At 40.3% G+C, this 23,870-nt stretch overlaps 2 protein-coding genes across 6 annotated transcripts in view; one reads left to right on the forward strand and one right to left on the reverse strand.

Annotated features, from left to right (window-relative positions):
• The window catches only part of fancc (FA complementation group C), a 39,911-nt gene extending 20,339 nt beyond the window's left edge, over window positions 1-19,572 (forward strand). For all 4 annotated transcript variants that reach the window (XM_053625050.1, XM_053625051.1, XM_053625048.1 and 1 more), the window contains 7 exons: window positions 8,209-8,264; window positions 8,823-8,922; window positions 11,384-11,459; window positions 14,416-14,512; window positions 16,055-16,229; window positions 17,061-17,234; window positions 18,238-19,572. In XM_053625050.1, the coding sequence (XP_053481025.1) occupies window positions 8,209-8,264; window positions 8,823-8,922; window positions 11,384-11,459; window positions 14,416-14,512; window positions 16,055-16,229; window positions 17,061-17,234; window positions 18,238-18,366 (807 nt within the window). In that variant the 3' untranslated portion in view covers window positions 18,367-19,572. The remainder of the gene's footprint in view (window positions 1-8,208; window positions 8,265-8,822; window positions 8,923-11,383; window positions 11,460-14,415; window positions 14,513-16,054; window positions 16,230-17,060; window positions 17,235-18,237) is intronic.
• Window positions 19,573-19,967: 395 nt separating this feature from the next.
• Window positions 19,968-23,870, reverse strand: part of aopep (aminopeptidase O (putative)) — a 79,292-nt gene continuing 75,389 nt past the window's right edge. For both annotated transcript variants that reach the window (XM_053625047.1, XM_053625046.1), the window contains exon 17: window positions 19,968-20,228. The gene's annotated coding sequence lies outside the window, so the exon portion shown is untranslated. The remainder of the gene's footprint in view (window positions 20,229-23,870) is intronic.

The following is a 23,870-nucleotide window of genomic DNA, read 5'->3' on the forward strand; positions in this document are numbered from 1 at the left end:
TCTTCTTTCTCCAGACATCCCGCTGATCTATTGTGATCTAAATCCCAGTTTTGTTTCATCGCTCCACAGAACAGAATCCCAAAACATATTTAGATGATTTTGACCCAACGTTTCTTGTGCTTTTGGGTCAGTAGTGGTTTACATCTTGGAGTTCTAGTATGGAAACCTTCTCCGTTTAGTACGCGGCTTACTGTGCTCACTGCAAAAGACCTGCAGCAAGATTTGGTGGCAACAGGCACTGAGGTTTCAATCACGCAAGGGTTTTTCACAACCTGCCTTCTCAGAAATCTGGTTGCAGCCGTTGATCACTTAAATTTTTCTGCCCCGTCCAGGTATTTCATGTGTTCCAGCTCAAGCACACCTGGAGCCCTTGATTAGTTGCATCAGGTGTGCTTGAGACAACACCTGTTTTGCATATTTGTGGTGTTGTGAGGGATTCTATTCAGGAGGTTGAATAAATTTTAAACTGGAGAAGTCATTATAAGTTGCATTTTTTAGTTGAGTTTAGGAAACCACTTGAAGCATTTGTTGTGTTGAACTCCTTCAGTTGCTTTGGTTTGATTTGTTCATTGCAAAAAGCTGAGCCTGTACATTTTGACAATAAACCTGATTTGCAATAGGGGTTGAATAATATTGATTGCAATTGTATATATGCTATGCTTTGTGAGCATTAAACTAAGAAGCTTTGCACTGAACTCCGTGTTTTGTGTGACTTCTTCCCAAGCTCGGATGAGAGGAAATCAGCCAGGGCAGGGTCCAAATTTTGGTTCTGACTGGTATTGGCCAAGAACTTAACACAAAAAAAACAAAAAACTGTATTGTGTATTTACTCAGGTTGCCTTTGTTTTATGTCGTATTTTGTGTGAAGATGTAAAACTGTTTGAGAGATGCACAAAAACAGAATGAATCAGTATGGGGGCAAATATTTTTTTCACAGCGCTGTAGACTGCTACTTCACCCTAAACATTAGACATAATAACAAGAACGCCTTATGTGAGACCATACTTTCTAAACACCTTAAGGCTGGTTTTTATTCATTTTATGTTTCACTTTCCAACCAAAGTTCAGCACCAAACAACAAAAACTAAACCTTCCAGAAATGAAGGCATAATCTTTGTTTATTGTGCAGGTCAAACGGTTTAGTTAAAACTGTGCATGACCCATTCATTCTATTCATGTTGGCCAGCACATTGTTCATTCACTGGAGCCCAGAGCTTCATTTATGTGTTTTCTCGCTATGAGTATGTAAATATGTTGTGCAGATTGTCTATACCGGGCGGGGTGATGGCGCAGTAGGTAGTGTTGCTGCCTCACAGCACCAGTGTCCTGGGTTTGATCCAGTTTGTGTTTTTGTGCATGTTGTCCACATGGGTTTCCTCCAGGTTCTCCAGTTTCCTTCTACCTCTCCAAAAATACCGGTAGGTGAATTGGCTAAAATAAATTGCCCCTAGGTGTGATTGTGTGATTGTGTGGATAGTGCCCTGCAATGGCCTGGTGTAGGGTGATAATCTCAAGTTCCACAGTAACCTGAAGAGGATAACAGTTACTGAAAGTGAATGAAAGTGGACGGTCAGATTTTTATAAACTTGCAGTTCTACTGTATACAAGTTTATTAGCCTGGTGAAATAGCCCAATGTGCATGAGGTTTAGTTGGGTTTTATTAATGTGAAGCCATTTATCGAGCTTCAATGAGTTTTTAATTCCATGAGTACAATTGCCTTGCATTTACACAATTCAAAAATCTAAGACATGAGACAACATCCTGTGTTATAGAACATCCAAGGACTTTATGATACTAAGTTCTGTTTGCACAAACACAACTGTCTACATAACCTATGATCAGCCCCTGGGAATTAAGGGACTTGGGCAGTTTTTATGTCATAGTTTGAGCTGAGAAAATGATCAACGTACCCATTTGTATAACTTCTGCATGCAAAACATTCTATGGGTGTGATCTGTTTATATATATATATTGTACTTTATATTCCTGGGACATGCATATATATATATATATATATATATTGTAGGGAATTTAGCCAGTGGTGGGCGGAGCACAGACACACAGGAGGCCGTTTTAGTGTTATGCGTGGAGGGATCTTTATTTAAGACTGTCGGTGAGGGGAGTGCGGGTGTGCGTGTGTGTGTGTGGGTGGAAGTGTGATCGGGCGGTGAGGGTCTCAGCCGTCTGCGGTTACAGCCAAGGGGGGTGGAGCCGTCACTTGCGTTGGAGTCGCCTGAAACCAGAAAAAACACACAACAGCAATTAGCAGACATAACACACGCCTGAGACTTGTGCACATGCTCGGAAATACTTCTCTCCCTCCTGCGAGTGGAATATCACCCTTTTATACTTTCCCCTCGCCGGTTCTACCTACTTCTTCAGCAGATTCACGTGGTACAGTTTTTCCTCTGCTCGCTTACCGGGCTGCTGCAGGCGGTAGTTGACAGTGCGTTTTCGCTCGAGGACTGTGTACGGGCCTTGCCACCGGGCCAGGAACTTGCAGGAGCTACTGGGCACTAGTATGAGCACCCGATCGCCTGGTTGGAACTCCTGAGGCTGTGTGGAACGGTTGTACACCCTTTTCTGTTCTTCCTGGGCAGCTCGCATGTGCTCCTGAACTATCGGGGTTACCCAGTCAATCTTCTCTTGCATTTCCTGCACGTAGTCAATGACCGAGTGGAATGGGGACGGTTGTTCCTCACACGCTTCGCGGGCCACGTCCAGCAGTCCTCGAGGTCGCCGTCTGAAGAGGAGCTTGAAGGGGGTGAAGCCCATGGGCGCCTGGGGGCACTCCCGGATAGCAAAGAGCACGTAGGGAAGGAGGAGGTCCCAGTTCCTTCCTTCCTCGTCTACCACCCAGTGTAACATCTGTTTTAGCGTCTGGTTGAATCTCTCAACCAGTCCGTCAGTTTGCGGGTGGTAGACAGACGTCTTGAGGTGTTTCACCTGTAACAGCCGACACAGATCAGACATTAGCTTGGACACAAAAGGCGTAGCTTGGTCGGTCAGAATGTCCTTTGGGATCCCCACATGACTGAACAGGAGTACCAGTTCTCTGGTGATGTTGTGGGAGGTGGCTTTACGTAGTGGCACGGGGTACCGGGGCCTCGGGGTACCGGGTGGCGTAGTCCACGATGACGAGTATGTACTCGTGGACCCGGGCGGACTTATGGAGCAGCCCTACGAGGTCCATACCGATCCTTTTGAAGGGGACGCTGATTATGGGTAGAGGGATCAGGGGCGCCAGCAGGGGCTTCCTGGGGCGGTACGCTGACACTGAGGGCACCGTTGACAAAAGTCCCGGTCCTCCGCGTCCATCTCCAGCCAGGTGAAGCGGTCCTGGTGTTTCGGGCCCCCAGGTGGCCCCAGAGTGGATGGGTATGGGCCAGGTGCAACAGTGTTTGGGTTCGGGTCTTGGGGACTACCAGGTGGTCCACGTTTTCCCCTGTGTGCTGGGTTCGGTAATATAGCAGGCCTCCCCTGATTAAAAAGTAGGAGGTGGGTTGCCTGTGTTCTGGGTTTTGGTCGACCCCCTCAATCTGCCACACCTGGGCCCAGCAATGCTTCAGGTGGTCGTCCCCTTTCTGCTCCCGGCCGAAGTTCCCCTGCCGGCTCACCTGTTGAAATACAGACGAGAGTGGGTTATGGGGTGTGTGTGACTTCCCTTCGGCCAGGTCGTTCTCCTTGCCCCAGGCCATGTAGGCCGGCCAGGCTGGGGCCTCCTTCCTTCGCTGGGTTAGTTTCGGCGTGTCCGGACTGTGTGGGCCCCCTCCGGCCGGCCCGAAGTCTTGACCCTCCTTCGGCGTCCCCGATCCAGTTTCAACGGCCTACCCTCCTCCTGGTGTGTCCCATAGGCGGGGCGGTTTTGGATGACCTCTTTTCCTTCGGCAGCACACTGGCTGTCGGGCTGATGTGGCGGCCCCCTTCTGGGCGGGCTATGGGGTCGCTGCCCATCCCGGCAGAACTCTAAGAGCGGCAGGGTAAGTTCTAGGGCAGTTAGCAGCTCCTTGGGGGTTCTGGGTGCACGTATACTGTGCATACATATATAATATAATATAATATTATATAATGTAATATTATATATATATATATATATATATATATATATATAATATATATATATATATATATATATATATATATATATATATACAGTATCTCACAAAAGTGAATACACCCCTCACATTTTTGTAAATATTTATTATATCTTTTAATGTGACAACACTGAAGAAATGACAGTTTGCTACAATGTAAAGTGGTGAGTGTACAGCTTGTATAACAGTGTAAATTTGCTGTCCCCTCGAAGTAACTCAACACACAGCCATTAATGTCTAAAAAGCTGGCAACAAAAGTGAGTGCACCCCTAAGTGAATATGTCCAAATTGGGCCCAAAGTGTCAATATTTTGTGTGGCCACCATTATTTTCCAGCACTGCCTTAACCCTCTTGGGCATGGAGTTCACCAGAGCTTCACAGGTTGCCACTGGAGTCCTCTTCCAATCCTCCATGACGACATCACGGAGCTGGTGCATGTTAGAGACCTTGTGCTCCTCCACCTTCCGTTTCAGGATGCCCCACAGATGCTCAATAGGGTTTAGGTCTGGAGACATGCTTGGCCAGTCCATCACCTTCATCCTCAGCTTCTTTAGCAAGGCAGTGGTCATCTTGGAGGTGTGTTTGAGGTCGTTATCATGCTGGAATACTGCCCTGCGGCCCAGTCTCCGAAGGGTATGTCACAGTACATGTTGGTATTCATGGTTCCCTCAGTGAACTGTAGCTCCCCGGTGCCGGCAGCCCCAGACCATGACACTCCCACCACCATGCTTGACTGTAGGTGAGACATACTTGTCTTAGTACTCCTCACCTGGTTGCCGCCACACACGCTTGACACCATCTGAACCAAATAAGTTTATCTTGGTCTCATCAGACCACAGGACATGGTTCCAGTAATCCATGTCCTTAGTCTGCTTGTCTTCAGCAAACTGTTTGTGGGCTTTCTTGTGCATCATCTTTAGAAGAGGCTTCCTTCTGGGACGATAGCCATGCAGACCGATTTGATGCAGTATGCGGCTTATGGTCTGAGCACTGACAGGCTGACCCCCCACCCCTTCAACCTCTGTAGCAATGCTGGCAGCACTCATACGTCTATTTCCCAAGGACAATCTCTGGATATGATGCTGAGCATGTGCACTCAACTTCTTTGGTCGACCATGGCGAAGCCTGTTCTGAGTGGAACCTGTCCTGTTAAACCGCTGTATGGTCTTGGACACCGTGTTACAGCTCAGTGTCAGGGTCTTGGCAATCTTCTTATAGCCTAGGCCATCTTTATGTAGAGCAACAATTCTTTTTTTCAGATCCTCAGAGAGTTCTTTGCCATGAGGTGCCATGTTGAACGTCCAGTGACCAGTATGAGGGAGTGTGAGAGCGATGACACCAAATTTAACACACCTGCTCAGCATTCATACATGAGACCTTGTAACACTAACAAGTCACATGACACCGGGGAGGGAAAATGGCTAATTGGGCCCAATATGGACATTTTCACTTAGGGGTGTACTCACTTTTGTTGCCAGTGGTTTAGACATTAATGGCTGTGTGTTGAGTTATTTTGAGGGGACAGCAAATTTACACTGTGATACAAGCTGTACACTCACTACTTTATATTGTAGCAAAGTATCATTTCTTCAGTGTTGTCACATGAAAAGATATAGTGAAATATTTACAAAAATGTGAGGGGTGTACTCAGTTTTGTGAGATACTGTGTATATATAGTCTCAATTACATATCCATGTAGTTCAACAGAGTTTTGGAGTTGCTGCTGTTACATTTTGCTCTCTCTAGGAGAGGATCAATGAGCAATGTCTGGTGTTTGTAGCTGAAACACATCTCTTTTTATTGGAACAGCAAATTGGCAGCTCTTGGCAGGCGTTGAAAAGCGAGGGTTACGGGAATATCTAAGATGCTTCTTGTTGCTTTTGGGGGATGAAAGGGGATGTGTTTGTGTGTGTTTGTGTGTGTAGAGATGAGAGTGCCTCAAGCTAGGGTTTAGCAGACATTCATATGTAAAGCAAAACAGGATGAAGCTTCTTTCTATCACCTACATAAATACATACTCTTCCATTATTGGTCTTGCTAAATCAAAGACTAAGGGCACATATGGGTCTTTTGTGTCACACATATACTTTGAGTGTGTGTAAAACAGTTCGTGTTTTACTGCATTCCTGGCCCATATGACTGGTGCAAAAATGGCAATATAATAATTATACCCATTTTCCCATAACAATATGATTAAATGCACAACTTCAGGCATGCATGTACAGCTGCTTGGGTGCTTGTTCTCTCCTTTAAAGCCACTAAATTTAACGCAAATGCTATAATGTATATGACTGTGTGTTTAGAAGAAAATACTATTACTCTAAGGCCACCTAAAGTCACGTGAAAAAATAAGTACACCCCTATGGAAATTGTTGGCTTTTTTTGACATATTTTGACAAGTCTCTTTGAAACAAAGTGCCTGTTAATAAAGTTGATATACTTGAACAAAACCCCAAGGAGAATTTGCTTTTTCAGTCATTTATTCAACAGAAATATCAATATATGTGAGATTCTTCTGTGGAAAAAGTAAGTACACCCTTGGACTCTGAATTGTATTGCCTATTTCAAATCCCTCCACAACATTTCAATGGGATTAAAATCTGGGCTTTAAATAGGCCATTCCATTTCTTCTTTTTGAGCCATTCATTGGTGGATTTTCTAGTGTGCTTACGATCATTATCCTGTTGAAAGGCCCATTTCGGTTCAACTTTAACTTTCGGACAGATGGCTTCACATTATCTTTAAGCACTCTTTGATTTGATGCAGAATTCATAGTTGAATCAATGAATGCAAGCTGTCCAGTCCTGAGGCAACAAAGCAAACCCAAACCATAACATTTCCACCATCGTGCTTCACAGTTGGTATGAGGTGCTTCTCCTGAAAAGCTGTCTTTGGTCATCACCAAACATTGCTGTTACTGTGGCCAAACAACTCTGTCTTTGATTCATCTGTCCAGAGCACATTATTCCAAAAGGCCTGGTCTTTGCCTGCATGCTCATTGGCAAACTGTCGTCTTGCAAAGGCTTTTTCCTGGCATGCCTCCCATGCAGGTCAAATTTGTGCAATCTCTTTCTGATTGTAGAAGCAAGCACTTTGACACCAGTTGCAAGGCTTACTAGCAGATCGTGTGATTAAATTTTCGGGTTCTTGGAGACTTCTTTTTTGCATCAGATAGTCTGCTCTTGGGCTGAATTTGCTGGGACAGCCAGTCCCTGGGCGTTTGAAATCTGCGCCATTTGTAGATTTATCATCCTTACAGTGGAATGATGAATTTCAAATCATTTGGAGATCTTTTTAAATCTCATAGGCATCCACATCCTTTTTCTGAAGGCCTTATAGAACGGTTTAGATATTGGCATGATGACACCACACACCTCAATAATAAAGGGAACACCAGACACTAGATATGAGAGGAGTATAAATAAGGCAGGTTCCACCTGCGCTCTGTACGCATGTTCTAATCACTGGCACCCAATCTTCAACACCTGATTCTCATTTTATGCATTTGAAGGTGTGATAAATGTAGGGGTGTACTTACTTTTTCCATGTGACTGATCTGTTTTATGTTAATTTAAATTGTGAAAATTACCACAAAATGTCAGTTTTGTGTCGTTTACATGAATGGAATTTGGCACTCCCTTATCCAGAGAGACTGTTGACTCCCTTATCCAGAGAGACTTACAATTATATAATTTTTATAGAATTGCACAATTGAGGGTTAAGGACCTTGCTCAAGAGCCCAGCAGTGACAGCTTGGCAGTGCTGGGATTTTAACTCTCAACCTTCAGATCAGAAGTCCAATGTCCTAACCACTGAGCTATCACTTTTTGATAGTGTATCAACTTTATTAATAGGCACTGTTTCAAAGACGATCAAATGTTTGCTTGTCCAAATATGTCAAAAAAGCCTTGTATTAAAAAAACTTATTTTTTCATACAACTGTATAACTACAGCAGTTTGTGTGTGAAGGGTGGATTTAATGCCACAGTTTGTAATTCTTGCTGGTGTTGCCACATTGCCCTCTAGTGCTACAGCTAGAACTGACATGCATATTGGAAATGTTGATTATAATACGCTGCCTTGTTTTGTTTTGTGTTTTCCTTTTTTCCTCAGCCTAAAGCATCAGCGCTGCACTGCCACATCTTTCTCATAGTAAATGATGTTTTCAGGTGGGCAATGGTTTCATCTGTGTGACCATTTGGTAAACTGATTAATAACTACCCGTGATTTATCCCCTTGTAGGCTCCAAAATTTCACTATGAAGAATGTTTGGAATTTTGTAATTTCATTTTACATTTAACAAAGAAGATAAAATTTACCTTTCAGTAATTAAGTAATTTCTTATTATTGCTAATCTAAAGCAGTAACCATGCATTGAGGACTAAAGTCAGTATCAAATGTTGGTCATTAAAAATTACTTTTAATTAACATTGTGGCCTAGAAACATACACCACATTTGTCACAACACTTACAAAACATGAAAAGCAGAAAATTCAAATATATTAAAATACCATGCATTAATTTTGCAAAGGAAAATAGATTTTTCCTCAGTTCTCCTCAGCATAACCAAGGTTAAAGTTAGCGTTCTTTATTATTAAACAACTAAATAAAAATGACATATTTTGACAAGTGTCTTTGTCAAAAGACGTAGTAGGAAACCCAGAAATTTGAACACTACTGGAAGTAAACAGTTTTATGATGTTTGTGTTTTTTGTGTGTATTTGTAGAAATGCTCTAATAGCAATGGAAGAAAATTTCGCAATGAGAGGTCTGTTACAAGTTTTCACTCGATGTTTTCTTCAGACTCGTGCTGCCCAGAGGCCACAGGTATCAACCACTTTCATCATTGTCTTTTAACGCTGGGGATTTCTTTGAAGTTTTTAATGAGGGGAAACACAAAAATGCAAACAAGAGTTTCCACTCCAAGCGGATTGCACCATGAGAATTCTGTACTCATAGTTGATCATACAAATCCATACAGACAAAATTAAAAGAATAATATAGTAATGGGAAAGGAACATGGATGTGAATGTTAAATGTTATTTGTAGTATGCATACAGCACAAACAACTCTAGACTTGGTAAAGATGGGTAAAAAGGTTAATCGGACTGAATGTTCTAAACTTAACTTTTAATTGAATTAAATGTATTATTAAGATTTTTTTTTTTTTAGTTAAACAAAACCATGTGTTACAGTAGTTGGAACCCTGCCTTTAGTACTTTGTGCAACCTGTCCTGTGGACTCTTCTCTTCTGCTCACATTATTTTAATGCAGTTTAGGTTAGAAGACTGGCATGGTCATGTCAAAAGCCTGATACTGTGGCCACTGAACCATTTTTGTGTGGATTTGGGCATAAATCTCCCAGCATGTCGTCATGAATTCTAACAAGTTTCTTAGGGCTTTGGATGAAAAACATTCTCACAACATCAGATACGCCACAATAATAGCAGTAGGGATTAGGTTATTTTCTGTACAGCCATTGTTGTTTTTACTCTAAACCCAGTTTAAGTGTGTTGCCAAAAGCTCTATTTTTGTCTCATTTGGCCAAAGAACCTAGCTCCAGATGCTTACGTTTTTGGTTAGATGTGGTTGCTTTTGCCATTTCTTCCAAATAGTTTGTTGGTTGGGAGCTCTAATTTTGGAGACTTGACTCCAAAATGTTGCAATCTTCTGCAAACCTCCCACCACCAATTTCTTCCTCTGACCATCCTCCTCATTCCGGCTGTTTTAACGATTAATAATTGCCCTAAAAGTGGATATGGGCATTTTCAGACATATTTTTTATTGCCTGATTTATGAAGGTCAGCACAATTTTGTCTCATTTAATTTGCACATTCTCTAATCTTTCCCATTTTGGTGAGTGACTAAGGAAATTGGGCGTTTGAGTCACTGCATATTTACTCCAATCAGCCATAACATTAAAACCACCTACCTAATATTGTGTAGGTCCCCCTTGTGCTGCCAGAACAACTCTGACCTTTGAAGTATGGACTCCATAAGACCTGTGAAGTTGTGATGTGGTATCTGGCACCAAGAGGCTAAGAGTAGATCGTTTTAGTCCTGTAAGTTGTGAGGTGAGGCCTCCATGGATCAGACTTGTTCGTCCAGAACATCCCACAGATGCTCGATCGGATTGAGATATGGGGAATTTGTAGGTCAAGTCAACAACTTGAATTCTTTATCATGTTCCTCAAACCATTCTTGAACAATTTTTGAAGTGTGGCAGGGTGCATTATCCTGCTGACAGTGGCCACTGCCATTAGGGAATGGCAATACTGTTGCTATGAAGGGGTGTACTTGGTCTGTAACAATGTTCCGAGCATGTGCGCAATGTAGGTAATATGTAAAAGAAAACATGATTCATCAGACCAGGCCATCTTCTTCCTTTGCTCCATGGTCCAGTTCTGATGTTCACATGCCCATTGTAGGTGCTTTCGTCATGGACAGGGGTCTGCATGGGCATTCTGACCGGTCTACCACTACGCAGCAAGCTGCGAAGCACTGTGTGTTCTGACCCTTTTCTATCATAGCCGGCATTAATATTTTCAGCAATTTTTTCTACAGTAGCTTTACTGTGAGATCGGAGCAGACAGGCTAGTCTTCACTCCCCACGTGCATCAGTGAGCCTTGGGCACCCATGACCCTGTCACCAGTTGTCCTTCCTTGGACCACTTTTGGTAGGTACTAACCACTGCATACTGGGAACACCCCATAAGACCTGCCGTTTTGGAGATGCTCTGACTCGGTCGTCAAGCCATCGCTATTTGGCATTTGTCAAATTCACTGGGATCCTTATGCTTGCCCATTTTTCCAGCTTCCAACACATCAACTGACTGTTCACTTCCTGTCTAATATATCCCACCTCTTGACAGGTGCCATTGTAAAAAGATACTCATTTATTCATGTTACCTGTCGGTGGTTTTAATGTTATGGCTGCTATCACTAATATGCACCAGTTATATTTTGTTCATAAGACTTTCTAGGGTTACGAGTAATTGTGATGTGGTTTTATTAAAAAATATTTTTTAATTTCATTTAATTAATATTAATTCATATATTTTGATCTGGGTTTTTTACTTCCTTAGAATGAATTTACTTCAGTTAAAGGTTACATTTCTCGTATATTTTCATTGTGAAGTTAAGCTAATTAACCAGAAAGGTATTTTTTTTTTCCATTAAGTTTTTTATCCCCCCAATAATTCTGGAGCTGACTGTATATAATATTCATTATATTGTAATAGATCCCAGTTAATTGGCCTATGAGAAACCTATGTGTATTTGATTTCAGGAAAGACTACCACTAAGATCCTTTTTTCCTCATGTACCTCACAACCTGCTCACACCGTTATTGACGGCACCATCAGGTACAGTATAAATATATATTTTCAATTTATAATAATTTCAATTTACATAAGACTACACTCAAAATGTAACAGTGCTATTGTAGCCTTTTCCTTTTTCTATTGGCCCATTGTGCTGTTGTTTTTGTGAGCTGTTTTTGTCTTGTGATTTTATAGCAATGCAATCAAAATGGGGAACAATATATGTACTACTTCTCTTTATAAACAAAATAAAGAATATCTGTCAAAGTGTGTGGGTGTGCATGCACTAAGATCAGTCTTTTAAAAAAGAAAATAAATTAAAATTTAAAAAAAAACTTCTCAAATTTTGTCAAGTTAGAAAAGTCTTTCTTACAGGTTATGGTGCTTTGAATGTTTACAGACATGGCAATGCCAGTTGCTGAATAGAACTCTTTAACACCTCACCAAGTACACTAGACCTTCCTGTCATACTGCTGCAAACACCGTTACAGATCGCAGGTCCTCTAATGCCCCCTTGTCTCCAGACGATATCCTCACAAAGCCACAGTTTTTGTACTTGCCCCTAATGGGCGAGCAGCACAGGGACCACAGACACTTGGCTTCACTGAACAATGATTGTTTCGGAGTGTATTGATCGGAGAAAAGGGTATTAGAAATAGTGAATTCAGTTGTTTAAGCCTACAGTGAGTGATAAGTCTGGCCTCTAGTGTATTTGAGTCAACTTTGAGAAATGGCATGAACTACTGGGGTTAGAATACTTTTATTATGTAATGTTGTATTTCTTATTTATCTAAGATGCCACAGACCAATAAGCCATTTGGCTTTGGGGTGTGTCCACAAGAAAGCTAAAGAGAGTGAACATGAGTAATCATATAGTCTTGGGGCTAGGCTAGGTTAGATCGATTTTGTGATGAATTGTCAAAATAAACTTTTCTGAAAGATCACTGCAATCATCAAAATTTTTACATTACTGATAAACTCCATTGTTACTCAGAATAAAAGGCATCATATCTGTAATCAGTCCTTTCAAATAGGTATATTTCCAAGCAATATGAAAACAGCTGAAGTCATTCCTATTCATAAAAGTGGAGATAATATGTCTGTCTCCACTTATAGGCCAATTTTTCTGATTTCCCAGTTGTGAAAAATTTTAGAGAAACTATTTGCACACAGGCTTGATAATTTCATAGAAAAACATAATTTGAGTGAACAAATAGGCCCACCTCAATGGCAGTGATAGAACTGGTAGATTTCTACAGAATTGGACAATAAAGAATACACTTTTTCATAGATTTGAAAAAAGCTTTTGATACTATTGATCACGGTTTATTAATGATTAAACTGGAGAGATGTGGTATAAGAGGGATAGCTTATTCATGGTTAAGAAGTTATCTTGATCAACATGTACAAATAAATAATGTTAAATCTGATTTATTGAAAGTTACTTGTGGTGTTCCACAAGGCTCAGTGCTAGGCCCTGAATTGTTTGTACTGTATATAAATGATATTTCTAAAGTGTCTAAAGTATTAAAAATTGTTTTATTTGCTGATGATAAAAAATTTACAGTATATTGTTCTGGGAAAAATTTGGAACAGCTTCTGAATGCAATGGAAAGTGAATTGAGAGTCTTAAAGAAACGGTTTAATGTTAATAGGTTATCACTGAATTTAAGTCAAAGAAAGTTTATAATATTTAGTAATCGGCAAATCAAACATAGAAATAATGTGAAAACAAAAATATCTAAAACCATTGCAGTATTATACAAAACTAAATATATTTTGAATCAGGACTCATTATATATACTGTACTATCATAGTTCCATAAATTATTACTGTGTGGAGGTATGGGGACACAAAACCAACATAAGGGAACAAGGGCAAGGACAAATATATATTTTTAAAAATATGTATATCGGTCAAAGGGGTTAACTTATGGAATAATTGCGGCAAGGAATTAAGAATGTATAGTTCACTTTGCAAATAAAGAAATATATTAAAATAAGGTGGTAAATAAATAGAAAACTTAAAAATGAATAATAATTTGTGTGTGTCATTGAAGCTATCGTAATAATGTATGAAATGTGTATCTTTTATTTATGTCAAAGTTTTTGGAAATGACTTGAGTAACTGTTTTTGTGTTTTATTTTGTATGGATCAAATCTAGTAATTAAAGTGACGCTTACTAGATTTATGATGAAAAAAGTGTAGGCATAATAAGCGGAGGTTTTAGCATACATCTTTTTTGTTCAATATGTATAATTGTTCAATTTATCATGGAAAATTGTTTATGAGGACCGAAAATAAATTTTGTTGTTGTAGTATCTGATTGGACATCACAATATAGTTTTGTACTAATGTGTTCCTTTATTCTTCTGTTGTAAGTTAATTAATGCACAGACTTGGTAGTATCACAGTTTGTAGGTTTTTGTGGAGCTACTGTTTTGCTTCAGCTTTAATGAACCTAATTATATATTATTTATTGATAACATCTCATGACCATAACAAGGATTATGGTGCAATTTGGACAGTACTAATCAACTATATTAACTAGAAATTATACCTATTTGATACCCAGTAATGGTGAGGGAGGAAACGCATTTTATATCAGAAAATGGTGAGGGAGAAAACAATATCGGATTCTGTAACGAATGGCTTAGGATTTTGAATTGAACTTGGAATTTGATTGGAAAGATTTAGAATTGGATTTGAAAAAGAATTAAATTTTTTGGAACTGGACATGTTTACAAAGAAAGAGAGTTGACTTTTTTTTGTTAGGATTGATTTTATTATATTCATACTTTTCGCTTTATTATATTTAAATGTAAGAATCTAACTGTCAAAAAACGTAATAGTTTTTAAAAGAACTACCTGATGTGTATTGGTATGGGATGATTCTCTACTGATGTTTTCAGTATCAGAAAAGAAAGAATGGTATCGTCCCATCTCTGTTGTTAACCCTACTCTGTTCCATAAACTCCACCATGCTCTTTGTCCGTAGATGTGCCAAAGCATGCGTGGCTAGAGCACCTGAGCTGGATTGGGAAGTTACTAGAGAAATTCCTTCAAGAGAGAATCCAGGAGGAGGACAGCGGAAGGTGAGAGCTCAAACTCTGCTTCATTGCACATATTTCTGTAATATGAAATCACTTTTCTTAAGTTTGGTTTGGATGTGTGCTATTGTTGATTTATGTATACTCACCAGCCATGTTAATAGGAACACCTGGACCCCTGCTTATTTAATGCAATTATCTAAAAAGTCAATCATGTCTCAGCAGTGCACTGCATAAAGTTATGCAGATACAGATCAAGAGCTTCAGTTAAAGTTCAGATCCAGCAGAATGGGGAGAAAATCTGATCTCTGTGACTTTGATTATGGCATGGTTGTTGAGAAACTGCTGAACTCACCTGAAACGCTTCCTGGTCTTATTCCAGTCTTCAATTGCCCAATTTCAGTGAACCTGTGCCCACTGTAGCCTCAGATTCCAGGAGAGAGACCCAAATGTGGTATTCAGCTGTTGTTGCTCACAAGCCTCAATGCTTGATGTGTTGTGTTGTGTTGTGTTGTGTGTTGTGTGGTGTGTTCTGAGATGCTTTTCTGCTCAGCATGGTTATAAAGAGTGGTTATTTGCATTGCTGAAGCTCAAAATCTGTCAGCTATAACCAGTCTGGCCATTCTCCTCCGACCACTTCGATCAACAAATTTCTACCTACAGAACTGCTGCTCACAAAATGTGTTTTGTTTTATACACCATTCTGTGTAAACTGTACAGACTTTCAATCCCAGGAGATCAGGAGATTCTGAAATATGCAGACTAGGCTGTCTGACAACAACAACCATGCCACAGTCAAAGTCCATGACTTCACATTCTTCTTCCCATTCTGACGTTTGATGTAAACGTGCATATTGAATGTGCATGATTTTATGCATTGCGTTGTTGCCATGTGATTGGCTGATTGGATGAAGTGCATAAATGTATTGGTGTGTTTAGTACAAGCCAATACAAATAGAATGTTATTATAATAGTCGAGGTGAGTGGTTCATTGGTCCAGAAAGCCTGTTACCTCCTCAGAAAGTTAAAGTACAGCTCTAGTTTGTGACCTTGAATCTCATCAAGATCGAGACCTTTCAGGCCCACTCATAAGAGGAAATGGCCATAATAATGCTAGTGTTTAGTCCTTCAGCTAATTTATGCATAGATGGATAGATGTTTTCCTTGTGGTGACGCAGGCAGAAAACACTCCCCTGACCTGCTCAAAATTCTAATTATTATTTTAAAAAATGCACAGAACGGTCTGTTCTTTGCAACTCCAATAGGAAAAACGCCCCACTCTACTTCAATGCACATAATATAATCAGTGCTCTGTCAGTGCAGTGCTCCTATCTTGGTGTTTTTCTTTTTTGTTTAGTTTTTTTAAAAATTATTATTATTATTTGTTTCATGGTGGGAAAGTGGTATTAACTCCTTGGTGAGAGTGTCAGCTGCTTGTATTTTGGCTGAAGAAGACCACAAGGTTGGAGGAATGATGTCCAAACCGGACACGCTGAACAGCTGTGTAATGTCTGGGTTCTCTCATATCGCTCCATCTTTCATGCAGTCCATTGTCCAGCTTTATTTTCTATCCTGACTGTGTTGCAGGGGGCACAGGGCTGTGTTCGAGGTCTGGTTCTTGCTTGTCCAGTGTGGTCATTGGATAGATGTAGCTGCTAAGCTGCTGGTCTCAGTAGGAGTTGAGCAATCAGAGCCTCTGTTCTTCCTCTTGACATTCTACCACCACCCCACCAACAGAGGGCACCAGAGCACTCAGGACAATGTAAGACATCTAGCTAAACAAGTAGAACTGAAATTAGATGCAGCATGCTTAAGCTGTAAACAGCTGAGGTATTACACAACAGTGTGGTGATGATCTGAAATAGTTAAATCATTTACTTTATGCTATATTGATATACATAGTTAATACTCAAAATTAGGGACATCCCTTGAAAAATGGTGAAAGGTTTCTATAGCAGGGTTGCCTATTTTACCAGATCAGAGCCGATGAAATTCTTTAAAATATATAAAAAGTATCAAATTTATATAAAAACCTGCTAACACGTTATAGAGCATTCTCAACTCTTATTGATATGTTATTACTTTCACCCATCCCATGGACTCTTCACTCTCCAGCATCCGTGCCACTCCCAGCAGACTCTGCAACAGTTTCTTCCTTGAGGCAGTCAGATTATACGACACCCTGCTACCGCCCCCACCCCCCAATGGTTACCTGGGCTAGAAGAACACCTAACCTAGTATGACTAAATATCCCTGCACAGCTGCACTTTATAAAGCTGCAGCAGACACTTTATGGAGCACTAAATGTGTTGCTGATACACTACCACTAGTTTACACTTTACGTCCCATGTTCTGTGTATTCATTGTCCTGTTTTGTGTATTAATTGTCCTGTGCTCATCTCATACTGTTATGTATTTGCACTTGTCTTGCATATTATTATGTCCTGGAGAAACGACATTTTGTTCCAATGTATTCAAGCTATATAGAGGAATGAAAAAAAAAACATGACTTGAATTTGCATAAATTTGGCTTAAATAGAGTTAACTAGAGTATAAAATTACTGATTACTACTTTATTCTACTCTTCCTGTAGATGGTGGCAAGGCAGGCATGGAGTGATTTGAGGAGCCTCTTCCTAGCCCCCACTGTGTCTGCTGTGAACGAACTGCTCTGCACAATGTCAGCAAACCTTGTTCTCAGTCTTCTGCTTAACTTTGCTGTATTTTCTCCAGCATCACCCAGCAGGGTGACAGATGTTATAGAGACGGTAAGAAACATACAGTACACTTGGTTCACTGAGATACATCTACACTTACTGACCCCATCATCAAAGTGAACTTGTGCAGAACTAGGTGGCCTTGTCTCTAGTGCATATATTTACTGTATAGCGGTTTCTTTGCTATGCAGAGAGAGAAGCAGGTCCAAGTGTGCTTCCAGATGTTTACAGCCCCTTGTAAAATGGAGAACGTTTTAGTCTACCCCTTGACTCTGAACAAAAACAAGTTTACAGCCTCCAGCTTTCTGCTTTCCCACTGCAGCTGCTGCTCTCTCCTAATGCCACTGATTACGAGACATGACGATGACAGGCTTTGTTCTGGGTTTCACATTCTTCTTTTTATTTTTACATTCGTAATAGCAGAGTCTTACAGATAATCATGCATAAACTGAGGTGAATGGAAAGACGGGCCTACCTGGAAAAAAAAGCCTGGTCTGTTAGTATTAAATTGAAACAAATGTTTACCTCTGTTACATGATGCATTTCAGAGTGACCCAGGATATTCCGGCAGGAAATAATGTGATCTTGATTGACAAAATCAAAGTCTATTTTTACATTTTAGTATGAAAGTGGGAGTTTCTTACGTTTTTACTCTGACATTAAAAGACAAGATATTGATATTTTTTTTCTTGTCTGAGAGTAAAAATGAACAAAGTAAAAAATCTGATGATGTTCAGAGGGTGAGGAAAACTCGATTCATTTTAACATATATAAAAATGTGTTTGTGTATGTATGTGTGTGTGTGTGTGTGTGTGTGTGTGTGTGTGTATATATGTATATATGTATATATATATATATATATATATATATATATATATATATATATATATATATATATATTATATGTATGTGTGTGTGCATGTGTGTTTATATATAATATAGATAGATACATATATATACACACACACACACACACACACACACACAAAAGGTTTTCATTTGATTCACCCTTGTACATATGGTAAAGTAACCTAGCTTATTTTTGTGTGTGTAGGTGCTGACTGATGCTGGTGTGAGGCGCAGTGCCATGTGTATGCTCTTCTCTATGCGTCAGAGATTAAAAGGAGATGGTGCAGTGAATGCCAGGCTCAGGATGCTTGAGGACAGACTCCACACAGCATAGTGCCTCAGGCTGCACATGAACACATGGACTTGCCCAAACGCTGGCATGTGGTAAGCTGTTTATTAGGACAAGGATTCCTGGCATGGTCTGGTTCCACACTGAAAGCCTGGGCTGTTGAAAATGACATTTATACGCTGAGCACAGCTGCTGGCTTTATTTTGAAAGCCAGGGACAATATGTGATGACGCATCAGGCCAATTAAAAGGAACAGATACACGTATACATAAGGAAATCATTGTTGGTTTTTTGTTGTTTTTTTTTTGTTTTTAAAGTCCTCAATTCAGGGAAATGTACAATTTTAAATATGCATTTTTTGTCAATTATATTTGGAAGCCATGCTTCTGTTGTGTAGCTAAATGTGCTTTGTTTTTGCTGTTGAAGTCAGGAGACATTTAGACAAACCTACCATCGAGTTTCTCTGCGATGAGGGAGCTTACAGGATCTGAATCACATCCTTCTCCATGTCTGTTGCAGGAAATGTTCTGATTGAATTTGTTTTCTAATCCAATCAAATAACATGTATTATTTTATGAACATATGTTGACTGACAACGCTGATCTTGCACATGAACTCAGGACACACCTTGTCTTAAATAATATCACTGATGTTGTTGTTGTTGTTGTTGTTGTTGTTGTTATTATTATTATTATTATTATTATTATTATTATATGTTGTTGTTTTTTTTTGCATGACTTAAAAACAGAAGCTAGCTGAGTGCAGGCTAGGTTACTAAAAGCATGTCAGTATCTGATACCAGCTAATACCCAGAGCTTTGATATTGGTTAGTATTGTATCAAAAAAAATGATAGGCAACCAGCTGAAGATGGTACACTCAGTGACCCACAACAGTAATTTTCCTGAAAAATAATATGGCATTATGCACTACGGACATACGTGAGACATACGTTTCCCAGCTGGCCTCAGTCTCTCAGCATAGCCTCTTCCTCTATTCTTTTGCTCTGTTCTGGTCTTTCTCAAAACTACCACTAAGTATACTAACTCCAGCCTGATACTATAGTGTTCTACTGCACTAAAAACCAAAGCTAAACCTAAATAAGAACTACACTGCTGTTCCACAAGGCCAGTATACTAAGGACAGGTTCTGATCATATAAAAAGTGTTGGAGAACAGCTTTCATTTTATTTCCAAAATCCATAAAACAATGTAAACATTTTTTCTTAAACAATCAAACAAACAAACAAAAAAAAACAATAGAATTAACAGTGAAATCACATAACTGGAAGTCACAAGCGACATAAGCACTACTGTAATATTAATAATTTAATTGCCTAGTTGACATGGTGCTTAAATAATGTAGCAAAAAAAGCTATATAGTAGAAGCATCCAGTGACCAAGCAGGATTAAATACCAGAAACCGACCTTTCAGTGTTTCCAAATAGTCATAACTAGAATATCAATGCTGAGGTAACATGTTTTGCATGAATAAACGAGTAATCCTGTAATACAAACCATTACCATGTATTTGGTTCTGTGGTCGCTGTAGTCTACTGAAATCTTCCAGTGCAGCAGAACAACATACAGTGTTGACTTTAAAATATATATTATATATATATATATATATATATATATATATATATATATATATATATATATATATATATATATTTCATTGTTAATATTAATGTAAGAGTTCTACAATGATCACTTGGATGCCTAAAAAAAATTCCATTGTCCTGTGTGTGTATTTATTTAAATATATTTAATATATTTAATATATTTTCTCCTTGAAAAGAAAGGTGGTGATTAGCTGTGGTGTCAGGTGCCTGTGTGCCGCTGTCGATTTCCCTGAGCTGATTTCACACTCGGCGGCCAGGGCTTGAAGAGGAGAGTCTGCATCAGTCCTGTTCAAAGAGACAAACAAGTGGATATGGATTTTAAATATGGATCTTTTTTAAAAAAAGTTTACTGACATGGTGGGGGTGGGGGGCTGGGGGAAAGACTAAAGCCTTGTTCTGTAAGTGAAACTTTCTCACATAATTCTTTTATCCATTTGGCCCATACAAGCCCCATGGCTCTGGATAATGATACTGGATTGCTGTTAGCAAAAAATGTACATTAATGGCATAAATGCCATGAGCATCCCAGCTGGAGCCACCACGTGTCCTCAGTACTTCAACATTGCAGGAGGACGTTGTTGGGTCAGGGGTCTGTAGACCAGACTCCTGTTCCTGCTGAACTGAGCCAGTGTTTCTGCAGTACTGTAATCAGCTCAGTAGGCACGGGAGGCCAGGTCCATTTGGCTCTTGGCTCTCTCTCAACACAGCTTGTAGGAGATCCATACACAAACCGTCAGACGGGACTAATTCACTTCCACAGAAGATACTTAGTACTTCATTTCCCCTGGAATAGAACTTAATGATATTTTAAATACAGCCTGTGCCACTAATTCCATTTGTGCTAGCCTTCTGATGGTAATGCATCTTTAACCAGTTTCTAAATATAGACATTTATGGCTCAGCTTCTCCCGGATTTCATATTTATCTCCTGTATCTGTCATGGCTTAGGCGACAGTGTGCTGGCAAAAAGGGCCGTTAGCTGTCCACTCACTCGACGTGTTTCCTGTCTCCACTGCTGTCTTCTCTATTTTAAGCAATCAGGCTAAAAGTAGATCTGTATTTTTTTTAAGCCCAGCATCGTAGATGTTTCTAGCTCTTTGACGCTAAATGTTTCTGACTTCATAAGCCACCTGTCTACAGCACTTCTCAGAATTCCACCCTTTTTGAGGTAGTGATGTGAACTATGATCGTTTCTTCTCTAATTCCAGACTGCTCTTCTCTAATTCCAGACTGCTGGGACTACGGCTGCTCCTAAGGCCATACAGACTTCATATAAATCCATAATGAACTTTTTCACACTATCTGTTGTTACCCAGATGAGGATGGGTTCCCTTCTGAGTCGGGTTCCTCTCAAGGTTTCTTCCTCTTAAAACATCTTAGGGAGTTTTTCCTTGCCACCATCGCCACTCAGTGGCTTGCTCAGTTGGGATAAATTCGCACCTTTAATATCTGTATACCATGTTGATATTTCTGTAAAGCTGCTTTGAGACAATGTCTATTGTAAAAAGCGCTATACAAATAAAATTGAATTGAAATTGAACTATCATGAATCATATCACTATCATGTTTTTGTGTAGCAGTGGTAGTAAATCTAAGCATTACATGGCAGAATGTGTTGTAGGAGGATGATGAGAAGGAAGACTCCTCTACTCTGCCTTCTCACTATGGGTGTAATTAGCTTGGTCTGTTGGTTTTTGGCCATCGGTAGTAAAACAAATATAATTTAACTCTCAGCTGCTTGTCATCTCACATTCCAACCAGATCCACAGAGTAACAGTTTGGTATAACCTATGCTTCAAATCAGCTCACCTTCTCTGAAATGTGTAGGGATTTTCAAATTCTATATAAAGATAGAGGAAGGTTTTAGATACTGCCAGGTATATTGGAAGCTTTTGAAACAAAAAAACAATGTCAAAGCAGTGCTATTGTGTTGATCTTCCAGACCTTCTTTCCTGGGGCCTCTTAATGTTCTTGCCCTCATTCACGTCCACTCTCTCAGGTGAAAACAGGGTCCCCGACAGGTTACATGATTAATTATAAACTTTTTCTCCTTTTTCTTAGTAATGCTCACATCAAGTGCAGAACTTAGCCACTGTGAACAAAGAGCTCAATCACTGTTCACCAATCAGCTAAGCTCTGCACCTGGCCTGAGAGAGTCTTTTCTGTGTGCATGGTCGGTAACACCCATGCTGGGGGGGTGGGGAGGGAAATGTCCCCTTACTTTACTTTCTTTCTCCACCTTCCATCCTCCTGTGTCAATCACACCTTCTTTTATTTGTATTTCTTCAAACTGCAATGTTGCCTGTGGTTGCTATGGCAGCTGACCAGGCGGTGGTTGTGTGGTAATCCCTGGCAATGTGATTTTTATCTTAAGTCACAAATCAGCACGCCAGGAACCCACACAGCCCCCGACATGAAAGGAAAGCGCTGCGGATGCTCACACACTCCTGCAATTGGCCACGCTCGGCTGAGCTGAGGTTATGGCCCTCATTATCCACATTGAGACGGATTCCAGTGCAGCCAGCTCATACATACCTCTCACACTCATCTTTGACTTTGTAAAAAACCTGTACACTGATAGTAAGCTACAGATAGTGTGGATGTTAACAGCATGGATAAAAATACTGCGCTAAAAACGAACAGATCAACAATTTAAGAGAATCTATTTGAACAGGTGTTACTTTAAGAAGTTAAGGTTCCGTTTCTCATGTGGTTTCTTGTATGAAAAGCACAAGAAACGACCCCATTTCTGTGCTCATAAACTAGGTGTGGTAGTGCTACATGATTTATTCCACCACACACCTCAGAACAACAGGTGTCATCCACTGCCATCAGCCTCCATCTCCCAAGGCGCAGAGGCCGAGTAACCTGAAGGCGCCTGGCGAGCAAATTAATGACAACGACCAGACGTCGTCCGACAAAGACAAACGGGTCCAAAAGCAAGCGCTATGTCGCAGGCCTGGGATGTCGGATAGCTGCTGCAACCAGCATGATTTATCTGTGCTGCAGCCAGCAGAAATCCTCACAGCCTGTAAAAAAGCCACTCCTCCCTTGCCTGTTTCCAAACACATAAAGCTGTCTCGTCGGTGGATAAAAGCGAGGCGACCACACCAAAAAGGTTGGCGGGAGATGGCTAATGGATTTATCTACCAGCCTAGCAGGGCCCATAAGTCCTCCATTCCCAGAGGCTGACAAGTATTTAGCAGCTCCTTCAAGCGAGGCCCAATGTGACATGCTGCTCGTTTAAACAGGATCATATCGATGCGTGAAGACACGGTAAGATAGGCGGCTTCAAAGCCATTATACTCCTTTTCTGCCCACAGTTCACACCATATGTCTCTCCTTCACAGCTCAGAATGAAGCAAAAAATACAGGATGGTAATGAGAAGCGTGGGAATTTCACCCATGATGCTTCAGAGCGCAAAAAAACACGATGAAAAGGTGGACGGGCAAGTAGTGAGAACTGTTACTATCTCTTAAAGCCCTGTCACGAAGGAAGGAAAACACTTGCAGATCCTTTTTTTTTTCTTCTTGTTCCCCAGATCTGTTTGAGGAATGTGTTCTGAAATTCTTCTTCGTACAAACAGAACTTGACAGGATTCCTGGAAGAGGGCGGAAGGCAGGCTGAAGCTCTTGGAGAATAGGCGTTCACGGTGGTCAACGTACTGAGCGAACTCTTACAAAAAGGCCATCATGTACAAACAATGGCCCATTTTAAGGTATGAAAGCACACAATTCAGTGCACAGTGCTTTTCTTTCATTAATGATTTGTTTTCAGAAACGTTCAAAAGAATTGTGCTTTGCAGGAAGTGCCCTTTTAGAGGAAATTAAACTTTGGTCCAGACTTGGGACAAAAACATGCATGTCCTGCCATAAAACCTTGCCGATAAAGTCAGGGGAGATAAAATGACCAAATTTTAGATTGTC

Source organism: Ictalurus furcatus, chromosome 5 (genome assembly GCF_023375685.1).
Source record: "Ictalurus furcatus strain D&B chromosome 5, Billie_1.0, whole genome shotgun sequence".
Lineage (NCBI taxonomy): Eukaryota > Metazoa > Chordata > Actinopteri > Siluriformes > Ictaluridae > Ictalurus > Ictalurus furcatus.